Source organism: Manacus candei, unplaced genomic scaffold, assembly GCF_025592945.1.
Source record: "Manacus candei isolate 608988 ecotype Guabito, Panama unplaced genomic scaffold, ASM2559294v1 h1tg000005l, whole genome shotgun sequence".
Classification (NCBI taxonomy): Eukaryota; Metazoa; Chordata; class Aves; order Passeriformes; family Pipridae; genus Manacus; species Manacus candei.
Window position 1 is genome coordinate 670660 of NW_026138053.1, and position 22596 is coordinate 693255.

The 22596-nt window shown below is 49.4% G+C and overlaps 1 protein-coding gene across 14 annotated transcripts in view; it reads left to right on the plus strand.

Annotated features, from left to right (window-relative positions):
* The first annotated feature begins 8032 nt into the window (after positions 1-8032).
* Positions 8033-22596, plus strand: part of ST3GAL3 (ST3 beta-galactoside alpha-2,3-sialyltransferase 3) — a 176061-nt gene continuing 161497 nt past the window's right edge. For 2 of the 14 annotated variants that reach the window (XM_051797216.1, XM_051797281.1), the window contains exons 1-2: positions 11866-11958; positions 12642-12786. In XM_051797216.1, coding sequence (XP_051653176.1) covers positions 12672-12786 — 115 coding nt within the window. In that variant the 5' untranslated portion in view covers positions 11866-11958; positions 12642-12671. The other 12 variants (XM_051797270.1, XM_051797261.1, XM_051797283.1 and 9 more) reach the window with 10 other exon arrangements.

The following is a 22596-nucleotide window of genomic DNA, read 5'->3' on the forward strand; positions in this document are numbered from 1 at the left end:
GTGGTGGGTGCTGACCTGCTGCTGGTGCAGAGAAGCTATTAACTTGCATCCAGTTCCATGGTGTGATACAGGAGAGCAAGGAAACTGGCAATGAGGAGCAGCTCCAGCAAAGGGCTGAGCAGCCCGTGTGGTTGGAGCTGCAGTTGCCTGTGGTGGATGGCTGCCCAGGCCACTTGGCTCTGCAGCAGGAATGCAGCTTTGCTTGCTCAGGCCCAGCAGAGCCAGGGCAGGATGAAGGGAGCAGTTGTGTTGGCAGCCAGAGATGGGTCTGTCATGAGTCCTCTCTGACGTTCCCAGTTCCAGCTGGATAGATGTTTCCAAACACCATTTAACAGCTGGTGTCCACAGGGACTGGCAGGAGCGTTAATGCTTTTATTCTACCACTCTCCCTTGCATAGGGAGCACAGGCATCCTGCTTGGAACCTCAGCCATCCAGGCAGTGGGGCTGGGGCCAACCCTGCTCTTCCTCACTGGCTGGAGATGAAGGCTCCTCATGGATCCCTGTGGGAGCAGGGGGCTGCGGTGCTGTCACCAGCAGGGAGACCCCCAACTTGGCCCCTCAGCCCTGTGCAGAGCCTGGCAAGGGGAAAGGGACAGAAAAAGAGACCTTGGCTCTTCTCCCTCCCAGCCAAAGCGGTTGAGGGGCTGCCAAGGGCTTTGCAGCAGGGAGAAGAAAGACAGCGTTCATGGGAGCTGCGTGACTCCGAGCCGCTGGGCTGGGAGCCAGGCACGTCAGCACCTGATGGGCCAGCTTGAGGAAGGGCTTCTTGCTCCTCACCTTCTCCAGAGGAGCCCTTTGAAGGGGTCGCAGTGTAGTGAGGTCTTTCCTGCCCCACTGCCCTGCCTGTTCTGGACTGGGCTGTTGCTTGTGTGAGGCATCACACTGGCTCTTTCCCCACTGCTGCCCTGGACCATGCTGGCTGAGACAGCTGCCCAGGGTCCCTCCTGCCTGCCTGTGTCCTCTGGCTTCTGTCAACTTGTGGGGGCAGCCCTGGGGGACCTGGATCAGTCCTCTGCCCATCTGTGCAGACTACAAACAAGCAGCCTCCAGCCATGTGCTGGCTCTGTGGAGGCTGAACGGATTGTTCCCAGTGAGAGGTGCAGGGCTGGGACCATGGCAGAAATCCCTGGGGGCTGGACAGTCATCACCTCTCACAGCAGATCCCCACCCCTTATGCAGGCAGGCTAGAGCCTGCCTAGAGAATCCTTCCTCCAGAAGCCACTGGACAGAAGAGCCCTTGTGGAGCTTTTTTGGAGGAGTGCCTGGTACCTGCTGAGGGAGACTTTCCCCTTCCCAGTGAACAGATGCCTGGCTATGGCTGGGCCATATGGTGTTTTGGTCTCACCCTCTCCCAGCACAGCCTGTCCTCCAGCCCTACAAGCAGGTGAGATTGCTCAGGGCTCTGCTCCCTGGAGACAGCTCCCCACAGGCTCTGGGAACTGCCAAGCGTCTGGGGTGGGAAGAGGTGTGACAGATCCGTGTCTGGAGTGTGTCCCTCTGGGAAGTGCTGCCCTGTCAGTGTGTCCTTGGCCCTGTGTCACCATTCCAGGAGAGGTTTGGCTGTGCAGAGGAGAGCATAGCACACGGTGGGGTGAGTGGGTGAGTAGATGGCACTTCAGGTTTGGGGTCAAGGATGCTTGTGACAATCCTGGGGACACCAGTCAGGCTGGAATGAAATCTGGTTCTGTCTGCCAGCCAGGAGTCTGTGTCAGAGCCAGAGCCTCTGTTTGGGGCTAGATTCATGCTGTAAGCCATTCCTACATGAGCTGGCACATCCCTCCTGGTTCCTCCAGCAGCGTCTCTGCTCTTTTTCCCACTCAGGTTTATTGGGTGGATGATTGCCTGAGGCTCACTGTCAGCAGCCGTGCTCACTCTCAGGCCTGTGGATTTGGGACATGCAGGGATGGGAAGGGAGGAGCTGACAGCTTTGCCCTTTACCAGCATGTTGCAGGGCACAAGGCCAGCCCTCTTCCTGGCCTGGCTGCAAACTCAGCACCTTGCTCTTCTGCTCCTCTGGCTTTTCCTGTGGGCTGAGGGCTGATCCTGCTCCTGCTGTGGCTGCTCTGCTGACTTGCCCTCCAGCTCCCTGTGCTGCTGTGCTTGCACCCAAAGTGCTGTTAAGCTCGGCTGCCTGGGTGCACTTGTGACTTGTTGTGGGCTGTCTGGGCAGCACCCCCTTTTATCATTGCTAGGGGTTCATGGCAGTGGGTTGTGAAACTCCCTCTTCCCCACCTTGCTCCATCCCATGCACCCAGGAGGGATGATGCCTGTGGAGCTGTCTGTCTGCCCTGGCTGGGACAGCCCGAGCAGTGATGCTGTGCCTGGCTGGGATGCTCTGTGCCATGGTCTGTCCTTGGCACTCCTCCACGATGGAGATTACCCAATAATTATCCCAACATCCTGTGCCAGTGCAGGGCGGAGGAGCTGGTGCTGCCCCAGGCACTCTGGCAGGGACCAGCCATTTTCATCTGCATAATAGAGAGACTGTAGCACAACCACCATCAGCCCACTCTGGGATATTTTTAGGCCTGGTTGTGCTGATGAGGGAGAGATGACAGGCTCACTCCATATCCGGACCACGCGATGCCTCTCCCAGCTGCAGCCACCTGGTGCAATGGGAGGAGCATGGGCTGTTCCATCAGGAAAAGCAGCAGTGGCTGGTGCTGTGGCTCTGGGCTTGCTGGGAACAGCTACTGGTGCAGGATACCACCATCCTTCTCTCTCTGAACTCGTGCAGTTTCACTGCTCTTGAGAGAGCAGGTTAATGAGTTCCCCAGATCTCACTGGCTCATGACCTTGAGGGTATTTCCTGGCTTGTGAAGGAAAAGGAGGGAGGAATCTGAGCAGATGATGCTGTGGGTGTGAAGCATGGGCAGCAATGTGATTACACATGGTCACTTGCTGTCAGAGAAATGGGGAGCCCCTTCAGCTAAGGAGTCGGGCTTTTCTGCAGGGCCTGAGGCTTGGAAAGTGGTATGGAAGAAGGGATCAGAGCTTTCTCTTTTTGGCAGAGCCCCAGGTGAGGCTGCAGCTGACAGAGTGGAAGGAGTGGTGAGTTGGAGGTCACTTGGGTGAGATGCTGGAGGACAGGAGATTTGGGGCAGGAGGCCATCCCTTTGTGGCCAGGCTTGTCTGCAGCTGGTCCTCCACCACTGCTGGGGATGCCTGGCATGAAACAGGAGCCCGATGCTCTGGGCATGCACAATGACACAGTGCTGTTGGGAGGTGACAGTGCCAAGCCATGGGTGTGTTCTGGGTGCTGGCAGAGGGGGTGACTGCCCAACACTTCCAGCAGTGCCACGGTCTATGGCTGGGTTCACACCAGGGCCAGCTTCACAACAGGGCTCACATTCCAACCCAGATGGGTTGTAGGTGCTGGACTCTGATCACAGGACTTGTCTGGGCAATTGTGCAAATCAGCAGTGTTAATCTACGCCATCCACCAGGAACCAGTCTGTCAGGGAGGATGTCACTGGTACCAACACCTCGCTGTGGTTAGCTTCCCCCATCCCTGCGTTGGAAGGACCAGCCCTGCTGCAGGTGTAAGCCTCCCTCGACTGGCTGCTGAGCCCTGGAAAGTTCCAGAAGCTGCTTCTGTCTGGCCCTGTGGACCTGCCAGCATCCCCCAGCATAGCCGTGGTTCAAGTGATGGCTGCACAAAGTTCATATTCCCTTGGCTGTGGCACAGGGAATTGGTTCCCAGGGGGTAGGGTGGGGAACATTTGTTGGAGAGACTGAGGTCTGTCCCTGCCTTCTTGCAGCTGGGCTGGGTGGGCTGCAGCTGCCTGTGAGGTGTGTGTGAGGGACCTGCTGGCTTGGCTGTTCCCCTGTGGCTGCTGGGGCAGGGGAAGAGTCCTCTGGGGCTGGCAGCTTTGCACATGCACTGTTTAGGACCCCACTTACTACACATGTAGTTCCCTAGCATTCCCTAAGTCCTGTTCTCACTTGTACCTACCACCATGGGATTGTGTGACTGTGGGTGATGTACCCGGGGGGGTCGAGGTGCTTCAGCAGCACCCCTGTGTCTGTGTCCCCTGCCTGTGGCTGGCAGCTGAGTCCTCATGGCTGCTGTTAGCCCATGTCCTGCCAGCAAACACAGCACAGCATCCAGAGGCACTTCCCCCTGGCTGCTCTAACTCCCCATCATGTAAAGCAGCTGCAAGAATGCACAGGTTGCCACAAATGCTGAATCTCCAAAACACAGCATGTCCGTGCCCCACGGCAGAGCACAAATCCTTGGCCACATCCTGCAGCACAGGGGTCAAGGCAGTGCAAATCCAGCCCCTGTACCCTCCCACGCAGGCCCTTCTCTGCCCTACGGCCCAGGACATGCTGGGTGGCTTCTTTCCTTTCTTCCCTTTCCCAAGAGAAGCAGATAAGCCTCAGCACCAGGAGCAGGGCAGGCACTGGGACAGAGCTGTTTGCTGTGTTGTATGAAGGTCACAGGTGTGTTACTTGGGTTCTGAGGCTTCAGTTTGCCAGGGAGCAGTGGAGATAAGATAGGGTTCAGGTTGAAGAGGCTGTAAAGAGGAGCCCATGGCCACATGGCCCCATCACCACAGCAGGCCAGCTGAAGGTGCTTGCTCCAGTGCTAGTAATTAAGTACTGAAGCTCCAGGCTAGAAATGAGGCATTCTCTGGGTAAAGGGCTGGTGATGAGCACTGCTACAGGCAGTGTGATGCCACAGAGCCAGCATGGGCTGTCGTACCTGTTTTTAGAAAGACATGTGCATGAGCTGGAAGAGCAGGTGAAGAAGACTGTCCTCAGGCTGACCCATCCACACCCTTTCTACTGCTTTTCCATCACACAGGAATCAATCCCTGTCTCCTCTTTGCTGCTGGAGCTGTTTGGACAGGAGATCAGGAGGGATGAACCCGAGGATGCACACAGGTCAGGGCAAAACAGCAAGCATGTCCATGCAGCAGCCCTTCTTCATCCTCAAGCCACAGATGTCAAAAAACTGAAGTTGAGACCATCTAATCTTATTTGTAGGCTACTGCACGGTGGGGATGGCTGTCCCTGCAGCCTTCAGTGACCATGCTGTACTTACTTTCAGGTTTGAGTTTTTCCCATCTTCAATTTTTCACCTTTGGCTCCTGCACTTCTCTTTGCCCACAGCACTGCTCTGCTCCCCCTGGCAAGGAGACCCTCTCCGAGGGCTGTGGAGTAGCCTGAACTCCTCACATCCCACACAGCTTTATTTGGCACATTTCCAAAGCCTTAGCTTCTTTTTTTTGGTGGTGCTTCTACTCAGGATTTCTGAGCCTGTTGTGAAGTTTGCAGAGCTGGACCAGCCATCCAGTTGGCTTTGCCAGAGCTCTAGCTCTGCTTGGAAATCCCCTCCATGACTCTGTGACTCATGGTTCTCAGAACCAAGGTGCTGTGCTGTGGGCTCACAACAACAGTCATGCTTGGGGACAGCCCTCTTTTTCAGCTTTTTTTCCTTAATTCCACCTCCCAGCCCTGCTTTCTGGGAGATCCTCTGCCCTGTGGTACAGCCTGTTCTCTCCATTCCCAAGAAACTTCCTTTGCAGCCCATCACTGCTGTGCATTGTGATCATTTTCCCAGGCCTTTCAGCTCATGCTGTAGCAGCAGGCAGCCTGTTCAGTATTTTATAACCCCCAAATGTAAGCCTCGACCTTTTCATTCAGGCAATTGGTTTTAAGAACTATTAAATGGCACTGGATCAGGATACTGTTGCTGTGGGTCTAGGTACACTCCCCATTGTTGATGTCTCCCCATTAAGGCTTGGCTCACCGACAGACCTCAGAATGTAGCTGTTGATACACATAGTTGTTAAATCTTGAGTATTATTAATTCTTTATAATACAGGCTTTTAATTAAAAGTCTATGGAATTGTTGATGGCAGTGGAGAAGGCAAAGTGTGCTCTCACTCTCACAAGCCAGACCTTTCCTTTTGCCAACTAAAGAGTTTCCCTGCGAGGTCTGTGCTGTGTAACAGCCTCAGGATGCCCTTAGCTGTGCTTTAACCTCCCCAGCAGCAGTCTGAGGCCCTCTGCCATTTCTCTGCCCATTACTTTGGCTCTTTGAATCACACTGGCCTCCTACCAGCTGACCATTCATTTAAAATTAACAGGTATGTTTAGGAGAGTCTGTGATTATGTCATCAAAATGTTTGCAAATTAACTTGGGCCCTGTGGCACGAGCATAACTGGTTTGGGGACCTTTCTCCTTGTGCCACTGCTCTGCCAAATTCCCTCCTCTCTGTGGCAGCACGGGAGATGGAGTCACTCCTGCCATTCCCGTTTGAGAGGAGGCAGCAGCTGGACAGTACCTGCTACCTCACCTGACTCTTTCAGCTGTTCTTATGGCATAAAAGGGGACAGGGCAATGCTTGGCTGGAGGGCTCAAGATGAGCCCATTGAGAGTCATGGCCATCACAGCTCCAACTGTCTCTGAAATTCAGGTTTATTCAGAGATCATCCCAGAGACTCAAGGAAAGCACTCCTGGTGCAGAGAAGCAGCGTGGCCACAGCTGGAGCTGGGCTCCTTCCAGGTTCCTGCAGCACCAGCATGAAGAAGTCTGCTGTGATATCCAGTGATGGCACATGGGCTGGGCAAGATTCCACATTTTACTCCTGGGTCTCAGGTAGGCTTCACTGGGGGTGCTGCTGGGGAGAGACTATTTTAGCTGGTTTGTTAAGGGGTAGAATTAAAGATGGAACCTTCACATAGCCTATTATTTAAGAGGCTGTTTTCATGGTGTGCCGCCCAGTAACTGGTCAGTGCACCAGATTCCACAGTGACTGCTGTCTCTCTGAACAGGTTGGGTGAAATATTGAGAGGCATTGCAAAATATTTCCCAGACAGGACGCTCAAACCAGCCTGGATGCCAACAGGCACGACTTGGTTCTGTGCTCTCCTCTCTTTCACAGCACAGTGACCTACTGTGAGCTGGGATGTCTGCTCCTGGACAGCTCACCGTGGCTTGCTCCCTCCTGCCAGGCTCAGCTCCATAAGATCCCTGAAATGTGGTACCCCTCTGCTCTGTGGTGCCTGGCTGGGTGAAACAACTGCTGGCCAGAGGAAAATCCCGCTGGACTCTGCCTGCAGTCCTCAGGCCCCCAGAGGACCTGTGGGCACGGTACCCTGCATCATGCTCTCTGTGGATACAAGCTCATCTTTTCAGTGACTGATCTGTGATGCTGCTGGAGAGGCAGCCATGACATCCATGATTTTAGGACAGGGAGCAGGCAAGGAAGGTGTGTGGGAGTGAAGGTGTCCCTGATCACCAAACTCCCTCCGTCAGGGTTCTGGATGTGCAGCTGAGATCCAGCTGACCAGCCCAGGTGGCTCTAACCTGTCAGCAGCAGGTCTGGAAAAGACTCAGGATGATCCTGCCTGAATGCTTACCCTGATGCTATGGCAGAAAGGACTAATGCAGGCCTTTAAGACAGAAAATAGGAAAAAGCAGATTTAATCCCTGTGTCAAAGCATTAGGGACGCTCATTGTGGGATTCTACATCTTGAAAAGGATTCAGGAAAATCAGAGAGGCTGTGTAGAGCAGAAATGCAAAAAATGGCTTGAGGGTGGGAGGAAAAGCCTGGCAGAAAGAGAATTAAGCAACTCAGTATATTTAGCTTATCAGAAAGACGGATGAGAGGGGGTTTGCTAGCAGCATATGTGTAGTGTCACAAAGAGAAAATGCCAGGCTCTGAAAGGCTCTTTAATCAAGCAGAAGGCAGAACAAAATGGTATGTCTGCAAGCTGAAGCCAGACGCAGGGAGGTGGGATGCTCTTCTGAACGTGAGGGTGAGGGACTCCTGAAACAGACCCAGAAAGGTGGGAGTCTCCACCGCTTGTCTCCAAATCAAGCCTACCTCCTCTCTTGGAAACTATGCGTGAACCAAACACAGAGTATTGGAATTACTGCAAGGAGATGAACCGCTGAGCACTGTGCTGGCCAGCTGCTCACCAGTCACTGCCAGGCAGGACCACTGGGTCACTTCAGCTGAGGAAGACCCTGGGAAACCGGGTCCAGTTGGGCAGAGTGCTCAGGGAGCTGACTGGACAGGCTCCAGGTGTTTACCTGCGCCCATAGTGGTAAGTGTGGCTCTTTGTTGTTGAAAACATCTGGAGGGTAGCAGAATTTTTCAGCCAAATTCAGATTGGTTTAGCTTATTTCGTGTGGGCCTGCTGCTGTTTAACATTTCTGTTCTTAGCACAACCAGAAACGCAAAGTATTCTCCACAGGCTGATCACAGAGTCTGCGCTTAAGAATAAAGCATAATGAGTGTGTGAATGAAACAAGTTCAGTCAGAGAGATAAGACAGAATACAAGAGTCTTACAGCACAGATTGCATTCCCCAAGCCTGTGCATCAGCAGAGGTAATCTCTATCTAGCCATTACTTGAAAGAGATCTTTGCTGCGGTATTTAGTGGTATTTAATTAATCATAAAATATTGCATTAATTAGTATCAGGTCTGATTTGATGACTTGTAATTTGGGGAGAAGGATTACAGTGTGAGTATTAGAATGATAATTTTTATAGGGTAGAGAAGCAAAAGGAGATTAGGAGTCTCACTATGGAGGAAGCCCGGAGGCTGATGTGTGTGTTTGGCATCTGATGCAGATAGTTACAGCATAACTTTATTTACTGGTGGCAAAAGAACATGTAGCTGTTATTTACATGCCCTTCATATAGTATATGGCTCAGCCACCGGGAAAGAAAAAAGCAGGCAGGTATCAGTTCAGTGGGAACGCCCCATGGTGCTTAGCACCACACACGAGGGGCATTTGCAGAGCAATTTTGGCATGCCCCAGGTGGGCTCCTTTCAAAAGAAGGGCAGAAGGAAGCTTTGCTGATGGTCACCTGCTGTGCCCAAGTCATGCCTAGTCCATCATGATCATCCCAAGCAGCATGCAGCATCGATGCAGGGACATGGGGGTAGGAACCCTCACTGCCTGCTCTGAGCAGGGACCAGTCCAACTGTCCTGCTTTACCTGCTAATGCAGCCACCAGCTGTGCCCTCTGCCAGAGCTTTTTTTCCCCGGATTGTGGCCAGTGTTGCTACAGGAAATGCTCTGCAGATATGTGGGCAGCCACAGGCTCAGCAGGTTTGCCACAAGTGGGTTTTGTTGAGCAGGATGGGCTGCAGCTCTTGCCCTATCATTTGGTCAGTTTGGCTTTGAAAAGCTCCAGAGCATTCTGGAAAGCGGCACAGCAATATGATAGGATTTAATCAGACTTAATTATTCCCCTGCTGTCTATCTCCTAGCAACATCCAGCTTGACATCTGCCTGCGAATGAAACATATAAGCTAAGTAGGAACACGCTCAGACTGAAGTCTTGCTACTTGAACCAAATCACTCCACTAATCACTGCGTTAATTCATCTCATGGCTGTTAGACAGCTGCCAGGCGCTGGTACCTGATTTTCAAAGATACACAGTGCTTCTCTCCTGAGTTTTTTCCAGGCTGGCAAGAAGTGTGACTTCATCCTTTCCAGCACACCGACACCTGATAACGGGGGTAGGGTTTCCCGAGTGACAAACACGAGTTCAGGAGCAAGCCCCAGCCTTGTCACTGTTTGGCTTCGTGCTGTAGGTCCCTGCTTATCTCATTGTTGAAATCAGATCACCTGCTGTGCCTGCACACCGTGGGGTTCAAAGGCCGAGTGGTACAGTTGGGACAGTTTAGGTGAGGTTTGGGGTCAGACAGAGCAGATGTGGCACAGCGGGCGCAGGCAGTGCAGGCAGCTCCGTGTCACTGGGACCAGGGCAGTTGAGGCAGGGAAAAGAGACCCAGCTTACATGGATATAGGGATGAAAAGGGGAAGACAGAAGCAGGCCTAAAGCGTTTGCAGAGTAAAACTGGGCTCCAGTCAGACACAATGAGGCACAGGAGTCAGTGGTGCTACTGGAAGAAATGAGCCTGGCAGCAGAGCTGGGGCCTTTGGAGGAGGCGGCCCAGCCCAGCTCTGGCTACCAGCTTGCCATGAAGCTGGAGGGAAGGGAGCTGCCTCAGATGGGTGAGAGCAAGAAGCACCCTGAGTGGGTCAGCCCTGGGAGCTGGGGGTTGTGTGGGCAGCAGAGGGAGGGCAGACCTGCAGATGGACAGGGCTGTGTAGATGCGCTCGTGTCCCCTCTCTACGCACCTTCTATGGGGGAAACTGGTGCCAGTGATACCTGGGTGTTTGCATGAGTCTGATGGTCTCCTGTGCTGCATCTAGAAGTTGTTGGTATCCAAAAAAACCTAATGGCATGTCAGTGAGACACGTGCCTCCCTTATGTCTCTGCGGAGGAGTGTGGCAGTTCTGCAAGCCTGGCTGTGTGGGTGCCACACTTGCAGCCAGCTTGCACTGACTTCATTTGTGTGGAACACAAAGTGAGGTTTCTGGCTGTGAAAGTGGAGCTGTGTGAGTCCCTACCAGCTCTCCCTGTGACCTGCATGAACTCTGCCTTTTGTGGACTGCCAGGGGGCTCAGGCAGTGCTCAGGCAGCCCTGTGCTGCTCAAGGCAGTGTCTACTGTTTGACATTGGCACCTGGGCTCACCTGCACTGGGAGCTGCCACCATGCCAGACATGATCCTACTTAGATTCTCTTAAACTCACGTTGGTTTTGTTTTCCTTCTGTTACCCGTGACACATGGAGGGTCACTGGGCTGCTGTGCTGTTCTGAAGATGCTGGTTTATTCCCAATGGTTTTTTTCCTTTCAGATGACTTTTCTCCACATGACTAATAATTTCCCTTTATCATTCTGTCCCCGTGCTGCCTTATACTTGAGTTTGTCACTTGTCCTTTGCCTAAGGAGCACTGGTGGTAACGGCAAGGCCAGCAACAAAGAGGACAATGCTGTGGGAAAAGCGAGGTGCAGGCTGGCCCCAGTGCTGCAGTGCTCACAGGGCAGCTGTGCAGTGAGAACGTGGAGGCCCTAAAACCCCGGGGAGTGCCTGGGACCTGCACTGGCTGCGTGGTGTGAGCTGTGCTGCGCCGTAGGAGGGCAGCTGATGGGGTCTGTGCCGCCCAGCATGGTCCGTGCAGCCTGGCGTGGTCCAGTGGTGCAGGCTGTGCCACACTGGGAAGCCCGGGGAGGTGGCACAGTGCCGTGCAGTGGCCGGGCAGGACCCTGCCGGGTCTGCAGTGCAGTCGAGATCTGCAGGAGCTGGAGGACGGTGTGAAGGCAGTGGCTGGTGTGTGCGGCACGGATAGGGGCTGTGGGGCAGTGACGGCAGAAGGCAGGGCTGGGCTCCCTGTGCAGTGGCCGCCGCCTCGCCGGGCAGAGCAGGGCAGGGGTGAGGCCGTTCGGAGCAGCGCTCGGAGGGTGGGCAGCGCAGCAGCGGCAGGGAGAGGCAGCGCACTCGATGCAGTGAGCGCAGGGCAGGGGATGCCGTGTCACTGCCGGGGCACAGCGCTGGGCAGCGGGGACGTACAGAGCGGCGGCGGCGGGGTCCGGAGGTGCCTCGGCTGGGGAAGGTGCCGTGCTGTGCGGTGACAACGCGTCAAGCCTGGCAGGGGCTGAGGTGCCTGGAGGGGCCAGGCAGTGCCCGGACCGGGGGCACCGCAGCGGTGCGGAGGTGCCGCGGCGCAGGGCTCTGGCGGGGCGGGGCGGGCACACGGCGGGAGCGGAACCGGCCGCCGGTTCCGGGGGTGCGGGCGGGGCGGGGCGGGGGGGCGCGCGGGGGTCTCCCCGCGCACGCGCACGGCCGCGCTGCCGCAGCGCCCCTCCGGCGGGGACCCCCCGCCCGCGCGCCGTTGGCTGCGGGCGCGCCCCGCGATTGGCTGGGGCGCGGCCCCCCCGCGCCGTCCCATTGGCTAGCGGCGGCCGCTACGCGGGCGGGCTCCGCCCCCTCCCCCCGCGCGCCATTGGCGGGCGCGGCGCCCCCCGGCGGCGGCGGCGGGTCCCGCGGGGCGCGCCCGGCATGGCGGCGCCCGCAGCCCCGCGCCCGGGGGGCGCAGGCGGGCTCCGAGCGCCCGGGGCCGGCGGCGGCCGGGTGAGGAGGGGCCGGGGGGCGGGCAGGGCCGGGCGCAGGGGCTGTCTCGGCAAGCGGGGCCCGGCGTGGCGCGGGGTAGCCGGGTTGGAGCCCGGCGAGGCGCGGGCAGCACGGCGGCGCTGCCCGTTCAAACCCGGGCTGAACCGGCCGCGGGGAGCTGTCAGCCGGGCGGAGCTGCCGTGCCGCCCGGGCCCGGCCGTCCCCAGGAGCCGGCACCGCCTCCAGGGCAGCGCGTCCCCGCGGCGTGCCCGGGGCTCCGCCGCGCTCCAGCCCCGAGCGGCGCTGCCCGGCCGCGCCCGCGGGCCCCGCCGGCCCTGGGACACCGCGGGCAATGCGGGTCCGCTCTGCGGCGTGTCGGAGGACGCGGTGCTCGCCAGGCCTTGGCGGCCGGGTCCGTGCCGGGCTCGGTTGTGGGGAGCGGTCGGGATCGGGGCTGGTGCCCTGTCACAGCGTTGCGGTGACCCCCCCGCCCCGCCGGAGCCGCGCGTACCCTTGGGACAGCCAAAAAAGGCAGCTGCCTTGGGTGGTAGTTAGTACTTCACTGACGCGGTGTGGGTAGCGGGTGTGTTTGACCATGTGTTTACCTTGTTACACGATTACTGTGGGTGTGGGAGTGCCTCTTCAGGGATGTCCGTAGGAGAAGGCGGCTCCGACCCCAACCTCAACGTGCTTTTCTCTCTCAGGTCATGTAGAAGAGCAGATTTAATGTGAAGATGGGACTGTTGGTGTTTATGCGTAACCTGCTGCTAGCCCTCTGCCTCTTTCTGGTACTGGGATTTCTGTACTATTCCGCTTGGAAGTTGCACCTTCTCAGATGGGAGGATTCAAGTAAGTATAAAGCACCGTGTATACCCAGCAAGTATAAAACTTGCTGGGCTCCCTAAAATGTCTCTCAAATAGTTGCAATAGCAGTGAGGTGGTTCTGATTTAGTGGTATTAGAGGGATGTGGTTAAGCCCACTCAAATGCTGGAGCTTTTAGTATGCTTAAGGGGTCGAATTTGTGACTACCTAATGCTCTTTATGGCTTTACTTTTATTACTGGGTACAAGAGCAGGTTCATGCTTTACAAATCTAGTATTAGAGATCTCAGTTCTTGGAATATTTTGTGTTAGTTTATGATTCCTAATTGTCAAAATAAAGAATCTGCACGTTGAGGCTTTTGTTCCCTGAATCTTCTCTACGTTTTAAAATGTCTATGACAAGTTGTTTTTTTCTCTGGTGAATTTTGATTTCTTTCTATAATCGTGTATGCCAGTTATCTCATCATCTTATTTTGTCCTTCAGAAATCCTCATCTTCCATTTATCTTCCCTGTTATTATCTGCCAACTATCTGTCATCTAAAAGGATGTCTCTCAACCTTTTTAAGTCCAAAGAGACATCTGACCTCATTGAATACAATTTGAGGATTGTACTGTGCCACAGGAGGTTACAGTTGCAACGACACAGAAATGAGGCCGAGGTTTGATTGCTCAGTTACTCCTCTTATTTTTGCCTGTGTTGATTGCTTTCTTGCTCGCATGTGAGAATTATTTATTGAAAATACAAAAAACAAGAAAACATTTCCCGCCTCCCCCCCTCCTGCCCAAAACACAAGCCAGGCTTCTCTGCAGCTGTTCCACGGGCTGTTTCAGATGTCTCACAGCCGACTGTTGCTCCCTGGATCAGCAGCTGAGAAACACTGATCCAGAACCGACAACAAGCCCCTGGTCAAATTCTGCCTTCGCTGTGTCGCGTTTCCGTGTGTGCTGCTGGAGGTTTCTGCTGCAATGCTTGTTAAACTTAAGTGTTTTTCTACCTCTATATGCTCCAAATCTGTGGTTATGTGCTCTTAAGAAGTTTTGCATGACGACAGATGAGGACTCGAATATGACACTTGTGCTGATGCAGTGATTTTTGCAAGGAGAACTGCTAAGGTGCTTTGTACTAGAACAGGTATTGTAAGATTGAATTTATTTTAATCAGTGTCTTTCTGCACAGGGATTGTTTCTTCAGGTTTGTGCTTCAGAGAGGGAGTTAAGAATCTTGATTGTGACCTTCTGAAAAGTAGCACTATTGATGATGAGGTGTAGAAAATCCTTCCTGCATGAAAATAAGTACAGTCGTAGTTAACAGTTTTGCCTTATTGTCACGTGAAAAGGAGGATTTTTCTGTCCCACCTGTATTAATGTATTTTTTGTCTATTAGTGTCCCCCTCCCAGGAGTTCAAAGCCTTTAAAGTCTGAAAACAGTCAGTCAGTGTCTCCTTAGGGGGAGACCCCTCGCTTGACAGATTCTCACATTGAGATGGACAGGACTTTTGATACCCTATTTATGGGGACTGCACTTAACAGCAATGGAGAACCTTCTCAGCAAGTTTCTCCTACGAGTTGTTCCACTGTAGACAAGCCTGCCAGCACCGAAAAAAAACCAAAAAACCAGCTCACAAAATAACTTTTATTAATACAAATCTGTGACAACTTACAGGGTTCGCATCATCTGTGATAACATTTAACTGCAAAATTCCACTTAACAAATAAAACCTAAAACCAGAAGCACACTCTCCAAAAACATCTCCCTAAAAAGCAAGAGCTCACTATAACACCTCAATACAAAACTCAAGCAACCCCAGTCAATGACAGACCAATTTAAAAAGACTAGGACAAAATCTAAACACACTTGCTAACACAAGGTGAAAAGGAAAAAATATAGCCACTTCTCACTAGCACAGACTTTAACTCACCGAGACCAAGAAATACACACTTTAAGGCAAACCAAAATACAATGACTTGGAGTACGTGATCTAAGGCACTAAAGTACAATATATAAAAAAAAAGGTAAATTATATACATGGTAGTCTCTAAGGTATAGGGCGAGGTAAAATTTGTAAGGCAAGGTAAAATTAGTATCTATAAGGTAAAGGTCAAATAAATAAAGCAATGTAAAATATCAAAGTAAGGGGAAAGGGGAAAGCAAAGTATAAAAAGCAAAGTACAATGAGTAAGGCAAGATATAAGGAAGCAAAGAACAATTAGTCTGTAAGGAAGCAAAGTACAATTAGTAAAGGTGAAAGCAAAGTAAAATATAAAAACGGTTGCTGGGGTCTTTTGGGAAGCCATCAGGAGTCTCTGTCCCTTTTTGTGTAGCCTTATCACCTTACAGTGGGTTTCTGGGAATGCCCCTCTCCAGATGCCAGGGTCTTTCCAGAACCGCTCAGGACTGTCATTGTGGCCTTCAGTTGATCTATCACCTTACACTTATCTGCTACCACATGATCCATTATGAAATTATGCCACCTGCCATCCTTTGCTTCCTTCATATCACCAGGAAATCACTTTCGACTTCCCAAGGCCTGCAAAAAACCCCTTCATGCCACAATTTGTGCGAGATCTTTGCTACATGTGGAGAAACAGCTTTGTGTTTGTCATACACCAGGGTGCTGGTGAGGGTTCTGACTTTCTCCCAGGTTTTTCTGCCTTTAGCTTTGTGTGCCATTTGTTATTTCACGCCCTGCCAGTCACTGGGGAGTTCTGTGGTAACTTTGCCTTGTGACGCAGGGTTGCAAATCCATGTGCAAATACTGTGGGTTTCTGTAAATGGAACATTTTTACCTGGAAAGGTGACGTTAAGTTTCAGCCTAGTTAGAGTGCATTGGCTGATTTTGGGTACCCAGGATGTTCTGACAGGAGCACTGTGAGGTGACATCACAGACCTTTTGTTTGGTGTGTGTCTCCTTTCTGTTAATCTTTTGTGTAAAACGTGTTGTTCATTTATTCTTGCAAGTTGCAGTGCACATGCAAAGCGATGATGCTCCTTTAAGGATTTAGATTATTGATCTTTATCAGTTGTCACAATTGATTCAGGCTGTACTGTTGTTCCTTCTAGACACTTTTATGGATTGTGTCTTAAATATCAGATGAAGCTCCTTTAAATATTAGTGTGAACAGCAGTCCAGGGTAAGAGGACAAAATTTTCCATGTTACTTTTGAAGCAGCGAAGGTTTCAGTTGGTCTTCAGAGTTTTGTATGCACCAAAAAACATTTTATTTATCGTGTAATTTTACACAGGAGGAACTTATGCAAATTCAAAATACAAATTTAAAAGTCCATATTGGGAAACTTGATGTCAAGACTTAATATTAAGCTTCTAAACATTTGGAAGTTAACAAATTACAGACTTGAATTGACTTAGTTAACTGCGATTAAACTTCCTTGAGCATGTGTAATATGATACAACATATAATGGGCCAATTATACTTTCTATTTGCTTAAGGGAGCCTTGCCTAGTTCAGTGCACAAGGCAGGTGGTTTCCCGAATTCAGTGTGTGACCTTGCAAATTTCGTTTAAGATTGGTATGATAATGCTGATGTCCCCAAAGGCAAAACTAAGTCAGATGTGGTAATTTTTGTGTACTTAATGATCCAAGATTGTTGATTGTGTGTTAAGTTACCTTTTTATTAAATTATTTTCTCTTTTCTTGTGACCAGTGTATTTTTTCTGTTTAATAATGACTCCCTAGCTTCAGCAGTCACAGTCCTCTGTTCTGTTCTACTCTCTGCGCTGGAAGAGGCACGAAACTAATGTGATCCTGACATCTGACACCCTTGAAATCTCTTCATTGACTGGTTTTAGTAAACTTGACACCTGTCCTTAATAACGGAAGCAAACAAATTTGGTAGAGTATGGTGGAAAACACTTGATCTGCTTACTTGCTGTTTGTTCACTTGTGGTTTGTTCACTTAAGGTTTTAGAAAATGCCTGCACGTGTTGTTGTTATGAATGAATTTGAATGGTAACTTTGTAAAGAATCTAGTCTCCCTGAGAGAGAGATGACTAGACTTGGATGTTTGTGTATTTAGCTGCTAAAGTAAGTGAATATCTAAAGTAATTTGTTTATTTGCACTTCTGACCTCTGCAAGAAAGGAGGCTAAACTTCAAAATAGACTGAAAGATACACATCAGTGTTTCTCTTAACGATCTCTTAACATTAAATGTTCTCCATTTAATGTTAAATCTGTCTTTGAGTGATACCTTATTGAGTTCTGAGAGACTATTCTCCTTACTGTGCAACTCTACACCTTGCCAAAATACAAAGGAGAATAAGGAATAATTAATTCTCTAAGGCTTATCTTTCCTGTGACAAGAATAGATTGAATTTGGCTAATGTGAACTAATTAACATTGAATTAAGTTCAGCTGTTTCTTCCATTCAAGACAGACCTCCAGGGATTGCTACCCCTCTCTCTCAAAGCCTTGTTTTGTGGCTGTATGTTGTCAGTTCTCAGAGCAGCAGCAAAGCACAGAAACTGAGGTGTGTAACGCTTGTGTGAGTGCAGGAGGGCCCTTGAGTTCTGGTGATTGTTGGGATAAGTAGTGTTTGGGACAGAGGTGAGCTTTTCTTCTCCTCTTTCCCGATTTTTGTGTTGCAGCTTCAGGCTCTGACAGCAGTGGTAAGAGCCGTGCACCCTCCGTGCGTGTCCTTCCCAGGCGGGCAGTAGTGACAGATTCCGTAGCCCTGTGATGAAGAGTGTTGAGCTGCACGGAGGTGTGCTGAGCACACAGAACTGTGATGTGGGAGACAAACGGGGAAGTAAAAAGTTTGTGGTCAGGTTTAGCTGTCCTGAACATTCCAGAAGGATCTTAGAGCAGCAGATAGTTGTACACCTCTGTTGTGTTTCTGGACACTTGGCTGCCAGGGAATTCTTGCGTAGTAATTGTGGTGATAGGATCAGGCTTTGAGAAGTGCACTCTTTCCTAACAATTTCCCATCCTATTCCTTCCACCTTCCCTGATGCTTTTGGCTCTGAGGAGGAATGAAGGTATTATGTGTACCATTGTGAAGAAGGCAGCTTGTGGGAAGGTGCACCACTGTCTCTGAAAAGTACAGTGGGAGATGGGCTCTTGCTGAGAGGGCCTCTTAGGTTTGCTTTATCAGCTTGGAGAAATGCATTTTTACTCATAACAAATTTAATACTGATACTTGTTACTTAACCTGGTATGTGTAGAGCCAATTTTGCAACTTCATAATGCATGGGTTGTAAGGAAGAAATGATTCCATTAAAAAAATGTCCTGGCTATGGAAATATCGGACTCATTCCCTCAAGGCAGCTTTTTCTTTTTCGCCCTTTCTCACAGTATTGAAATATACTTAGGACAAGGACAGCGTGATGCTGTTTTCTTGTTCTCTCTTGTATGTCTCTACATTAGCCTGGAGTTAATTTAAAGAAATAGATACTCTGCTTTAGGTACTTTTGCCAAAACCTAAGTTAGTACAATTTGTAGCTATATATTTTGAGCTTGTCAGTTTGAATGTGGTTTTTGAAACGTTTCCAGGTATGTTCTGTTGATGTCTCCGTAAAAAAATCAAGTCACTACTCTGTCATCTGTTGCTCTGTGTTATTTTCAACTCTAATTCTGGAAAGGAAGCCAAAGAGATAAAGCTTTGGGAAGAGATTTTTCTGAAGGTATTTCAGGACCCTTATCCTTTTTATTACCTTTTTTTTTTTTTAATGTCTGTTTCCATGGTAACTGAGGAGACATAAACAGGCAAAACTGACTCACTTCTTACAGGTTTTTAGTCTGCTTGCATTTCCATGGAAACCAGTCTTGCAGCAAAAAAGGCTAAATTAATCAAAAGCAATCAAACCTTTATCATTAATATAAATACTGGTTTATCTCTTTCGAAGTGAAATGGCATTTTTGTCACTTTTTGTATCAGTGTCTAAAAATGTGCTGAAGAAATGTATCTTCTTACAAGGGTTTGGAACATGCACGCTCTTTATCCCGTGGCTAAAGCCCCATGGTATGTGTGGTGATATCTACTGTGGGTACAACTGTTGTGTCTTCAGTTACTGGGAGTGTCATTTTGCTGCGTCAAAGGAGTGGATCTTGCATACTCTGACCTCTGACTTCCTTCTGTTCTGTTGTTTAATGAAAAACCAATGAAGAGACACTGTTGGTGTGTGAGCAACTAGGCCACAGAGACAAACGTGTCCTCTTTGTGGAGTGAGGCACGAAATGGTTTTGTGTTCTGCTGTGACTGTCCTACTTGCCTTTGCCAGAAGATGGGAATGCAGGAGTGCTCCTGTAAAAAACAACAACTCTGGGCCAGCTCAACTTGGCACTGGGAGCATAAATCTGATTAAAGTGGTTTGAGCTAAGATGGCTGAGTTGATGGTTAGGTGTGTGAGAGCGCTTATCTTTTTTTTTTTTTTATTGCAGGAATTACAAGGCACTCATGCTGGTGTTGTGAAGGGTGGTAAGGAAATGGTGATAGTAAACATTTTAATTGCTCAGCAGCTGTCCTTGGCCTTTTCTTTAGGAGCGAGTGTGTGTGCCTGTATGTTCTCTAAGGCAGACTTTATTGCTGTTGGCTCTGCTTCCCAGGCTGGAAAGCCTGAAAGACTAACCTTGTGGGCATTAGCTTTTTTAAAAAAGACTGTTTGGACAGTATTGTGCAGCAGTCTAAGTTTCCTGAAACAGTTACTTCTTTTGCTTTGCAGGAAGAGACCTGAAACAGCATTGAGATGGATTATTGTGGCTTCTCTGATGTTTGAGTTATTAGTAACTTCAAGGTTTGTTTCATCTGCTAAGCTGTCTTGTGTGTTAGTGTTGTACTTTCTACATCAAAACTGAGAACAAATGTTCAGAAAGTTCTCATAACATGGATCTAGCTACAGTTTTAAGGAATTGCTAGTTTTCAGATGCTTTAGGGATTTGAGGATCACTATGATACTTTTTTGAAACGCTGAAAATAGCAAGTAATGTTATTGAGGCAGCAGTGAGTATTAGAAACAAAGATGTAAAAATAGAAGTTGAGAGTTGTCTGGTAAAGTAGCTTAACTTTTCTAAGATTTCTCTTATTGGCCTGAAGTATTCCACTTGTGTTCAGCTTGCAACTTAAAGCTTTAGTGTCCTAGCTATGGTGGATGATTCTCTTATCTGTGCAGAACACAGAAAAATGGATTTGGTGCCCAGAAATTGCTACCGCTGTTAGAGTTACTTGGTGCTCCCTATTAGTCTGCCAGAATAAGCAGCGTGGCTAAACTTCAACTCCTGCAACTCAGGACACTCACTTGTGGTGGTGTCTTTCACAGCTGTAATTGTGCCAGCTACTTTTTGCTTGGCTGGGAGCAGATGTGTGCATTCCTGGCTCACCTGAGGCAGCTGGCTGTGGGCTGCCAGGACAGAAGAGACAGTCAGCTCGGTGAATGTGAATCAGAATGTGCAAGAGTTAAAAAGAAAATTAAAAATATTCACATGCTGTCTTTTAGAAGGCAGCACGTCACAGGGCAGACAAGAGGAATAGGGGAATGAAAGTGTTTCATCTTTTTGTGGTCTGTTACTGCCTATTTAGTGAAATACCCAATGTTACTTTATGACCCTGCTGTCTCTCCAGGAATTTCTAGTGCTGCTGTAATGTTAACAGTGCAGGACAAAACTCTGCAGGGGCAACGGGAAATGATGCATGACAAAACTGTTGAGGGAAGGAGAAAGCATAATGTTGCCTCGTCCTTGGGATTTCTTCAGAGGAGGAGAACTCCCTGAACGCTTTTCCGGCTTTAGGAACCTGTAAGGAGCAGATTTAGTGAAGGGCATTAAGGGCATAGCACCCTAAGCATGTTGTGGATCAAGGGGTGGCTGTAGTGCTGTACTTGTGCTCATCTTTGTTCTGTCTTCATTTTAGCTTTTTCAGCCCTGGGTTACTGTTTTAGTTCTGAACAAATGATGACTTTTTAGCAAGATAGAAAAGCAAGGTGAAAGAATACTTCTCCATCTCCCTACACACAGCTGGGCCTTAGCTTTGTATCCTGAAACAGTAAGTTGCTCTTGCTTCTCTTGGCAGCAACAGTCTTGCTGCTGTTTCAGCCTTTCTGTTTCCCTTCTCTCCATTTGTGTGACTAGCTGATGGGCACATTGAGGAACTTGGCCAGTTTAAAACAGAGTATGATTTTCATTTGTTTCACTGATTTGACCTTAACCTGACTTAGTGTCTCACTTTGCTTCACTTGCTCAACTCTTGTACATTTTCTCCCTGGTCCCCCAGCAATTTTTTGGGAAGGGTTCCTGTGACTTTGAATAGACAGATTGGGACACTGTTCATAAGGAACAGCACTCACTGTCTTACATACAGCCAAAGCTGTGTCCTCTAATACATTTTCAGAGGTCGAAGTCAGCAGCTTTCTATATTCTGGAAAGGTACATTGCAGTGAAAGCACTTTACCTCTCGTAGCAATTGCTCTGCAGCTGAGTGCTTTCAGAGGTGAAAGGACTTATTCATCTCAGCTGACTGTGAACCCCTCAGCAATGTGTTCAGCTGGAAACAATACCTCCTTGTGAGGGCTGTCTCATCCCTGTTTGTGAGTGGTTCTTTGGCTCTCCTCCTTCTCCTCACCGTGTATCCCCTCGGGTGCAGAGTCTGGCCATAGCAGCAGTGGCTGTAGGGATTAAGGTATTACCAGCCTTCATGGAGGCTCCATCCCATCACTCATTTTATAGAATAGATCACATAGGCTTTCTCCCTTGGCTTTAATGCAGTCAGGCTGGCTTTGGGCACCTTCCATGCCCATTTCAATTCTGCTTCCCATCAGTTCTGCTGGCATTGTTGGGACAAAGGAGGTAATTTGTGATTTGTCTCGAGTTGAACATCTGCTTTTGCTGTGACCTTAGTACTGATTCTGACCATGTCTGTCACGCTTAGGGATGTTTTGCAGAGGAGATTTTTCCTACATTGTTGCCTTCTGCCAACCTTGTCACTGTAGCATCTCATTTTTTCTCATTGCAGTCTGGGTGTACATCACGGTGTCAAGCTGAAGCAATAAAGCAGCCAAACCTCGGTATGACTTGCAAGGACAAATACACTTGGGTCATGAGGTGTAGCTCTCTATGAATTATGTATTTCTTCTGCACTTCAGAAGGAATGTAATTGTGCATCCAGGCATCAAGCAAAAAGTAATTTGTACTGTGCATGAATATCCTGAATAGGTGTTTGAACCTGAGGTAGCTGATTTCAAGTGGTTGCTCCTTTGTGGCTCTAGATGATTATATTGCTCTTGTATGCATTGCTTTCCTGAGGAAGTAATAATGTGTGAGGATGGTGCCAAAATTCTAGTCAGGTATGGAAACTACAGGATGTTTCTTAGCCAGTTTCGTGGTATTTGAATAACAAAATGCCTAGACAGTCCAAGATATGTATATTTCTTAAGGTCAGAATTTAACATTTCTTGCTCAACTGCCAAAAAAAAAATCAGAATGTGTTAAAATTAGCTATTTCCATTTTTAAACTCTTATAAACATTTTTATCTTTAATTTTATTATTTCTTTTATATAATGCTAGGATCCCTCCTACTTTAACTCAGTCCCTGTTACAGCATATCAGTTTTTCACAGTTGTTATCCTGTGGATTTCAGTGTTTGGGCACAGATTAAACATGTGAGTCATCCAAACTGCAGCAGTGCAGGAAGTGTGCCCTTTAATCGCTCACAGAACAAAAAGAGTTAATAATCACAGAAAAGTTTAACTGACATCTTGTCTAAGTACAATGAGTGTGCATGTTCTGAGGAGTATCTTTTTGCAAAGCACTACGCATTGAAAACAAGATGGCACAGAAATCAATAAAAGCTGAGTTTTCACAACAGGTAAGTAGCTGATGGCTTCCTACA